Source organism: Raphanus sativus, unplaced genomic scaffold (assembly GCF_000801105.2).
Source record: "Raphanus sativus cultivar WK10039 unplaced genomic scaffold, ASM80110v3 Scaffold2536, whole genome shotgun sequence".
In the NCBI taxonomy this organism is placed as follows: Eukaryota; Viridiplantae; Streptophyta; class Magnoliopsida; order Brassicales; family Brassicaceae; genus Raphanus; species Raphanus sativus.
The window spans coordinates 11539-13965 of record NW_026617844.1 but is presented as its reverse complement, the minus strand read 5'-3'; the positions used below and the strand labels follow the sequence as shown (position 1 = coordinate 13965).

The following is a 2427-nucleotide window of genomic DNA, read 5'->3' as shown; positions in this document are numbered from 1 at the left end:
TATATAATACGTCTTGTATATGCATTTATATAACCCGTCTCATATATGTGTTTTATATCCGGGTTTATGTTCGGTTAAAACTATATTGTACATGTATTTTTAGGTTTTTAATTTTGAATTAGATATTTTAAATATAAATCAATATAACAGTTTTATAGTTTTGATCGGTGTTTTGAAACCCGACTCGGACCTGCGGTTGAACGAATTACCGGTTTGTAACCCGGTATTTTTAATATTGTGATTTTTTCTAATGATAAGACAAATTCGGTGATCATAAGTTGAAAATTTGTTTAAAATATATTTATATTTTTCAAAATCGTTCTAAATGATAATGATTGTTGTCAAAATTAATAATTTTAAAATTAGAAAACCGGTGGTTAATAACAGTATCAAACATGGAAATAATCGATGGAGTATCAACAAAGAAATAATCGCAGGCCGAAATTAAATTAGGAAACCGGTGATTAATGACAAATCAAAAAATAATTAAGAAGAAATTGGCGTAGAATGTCCAGAATACCCTTAATGAATACAAAGGAAAGGTTCTTCGGTAGGGGTAAAAAGAGTAAAAATCCAAAACATGCTTGTACTTTAATAGTATAGATTATGTGGTTTCATTATGTTCTAGTTATACTGGGTGCCGATCAATTAATGCAATTTTTAATGCAATTATTATTGGGTTCACTCCTTTAACATGAACACGTAGGATTGACCAATCAATATGATTTTTTTTTATTCATTATTTTTTAAAAAGAAATAAAAATCGTTAAATTATATTATGTTTTTCTAAAAATGAAAAATAAAAATAATAGTATTTGCAAAACATAAAATAAAATAAAATAAATTTTTAATACCATCAGCAAACCACAAAATCCTTGAATAAATCTTAAATATTTGGATAAATCATAGATCTTTGAAATTTGTTTAAATTTTTTTTTAACACAGTCATCAAAATATTAAATCGTTGGATAAATCCCAAAACCTAAACCTTTGTATAAATCCTAAATCCAAATATTTATGATTTATCTAAGGGTTCAAAGTTTACCAATAGTTTAAGGTTTATAATTAGAGTTTAGTGTTTTGCTGACGGTATTAAAAATAATTATTTTTTTTACTTTTTGTAACTACTATTATTATTTTTCATTTATTTTTACTTTTTATTATTTTATGAACATAATATAAATTGACAATATTCTATTTTAAAAAAAAAACTGAATATGAAATAACTAAATCATATTGGTAAAACTACAAATTTATCCTAGAAAATGAACCCAATAATAACTCAAAAATAATAATAGCATGTTGCGTATGAGTGAAGGTGGTAACACGTATTTTTGAATTTTTTTTTGTTTTAACTTTTTTCTTCAATTTATTAATGGTATAAAGCGATGAAAGTAACACACGAGAAATAGATAACAATAAGCATATATAAATGGCGGCACATAAGAGACGTGCAATTTTAGAAGCCGCCAGTAAAGGCACCAGAGACCGGCCCAGCGACAATATTGCAGACAACCCCAACGGTTAGAGCCATTAAAACGCCAAACATTCTTCTTCCTATGCTCGGAGTGGACTCTTGATCAACCCGACCTTGATGGTTTGCATTTCCATGATTGTAATAAGGCTGGTAATACTGAGAAGGATGATAATACGGTTGTGACCCATAACACCTCTGCTGAATTGTTGCTACTGATGCTGCAGATGTATTAACACATTCCATGTGAACATCTATACCACATGGCCCACACTTGTACCGCCAAGACCTGATTGCACCGCTGCAAACCATGCACGTGCTGCTCGCTCCCCAGCGACTCAGCTCTAAAAGATGGGCGGGGTGAGGCACGTGTCTCACGTGCTGAGGCAGCTGTGTACAGAGTGGATGGACGTCGAAGCCACAAGGATGGCATTGGTAAAAGAGCCCTTCGACTGGTTCGTCGCAGATGTCGCACATTCGTTTTTCATGGTGCGTTTGCTCTGGTCCTCTAAAGACTAGTTGGAGCTCGTGTTGTGGATGCATGAAGCTGAGGATGGTAGGAAGGCACTTAGCGCAGTGTTCGTGTAGATTGTAGTCGCACGAGGAGCAACGGTAGATCTTCCCAAAGCCATAAGTTTTGCAGCCACCGCATGTGAACTCGCTATATCCGTCAACCTTCGTTAATGGATGGATGTGGGTGAAATGATGGACTACGTACTGATCTGGCCTCGACGAAGACATCTCGTAGTTCTTGTTTTTGAGAATGATTTAGATTTGAGAGAATGCTGGGTGGTTTAAAAAGAACTAGTTCTTAGACCATTCCCCACCAAACTTTGTTTGGCAACTTGACTACTTGAGTAAAAACTTTTGTTTAGACCATAAAATCACATAATAATTTATGTTAGTTGAGGTTACAAAATTATAAACTTCGGTTCACTTGTTGTCCAAGAAAA

The 2427-nt window shown here is 33.2% G+C and overlaps 1 protein-coding gene across 1 annotated transcript; it reads right to left on the bottom strand.

Annotated features, from left to right (window-relative positions):
• Positions 1-1459: 1459 nt before the first annotated feature.
• On the bottom strand, positions 1460-2215 carry LOC130505731 (protein VACUOLELESS GAMETOPHYTES-like). The gene has a single exon (XM_057000325.1). The coding sequence runs from the start codon at positions 2213-2215 to the stop codon at positions 1460-1462; it is 756 nt and encodes a 251-aa protein (XP_056856305.1).
• Positions 2216-2427: the final 212 nt, after the last annotated feature.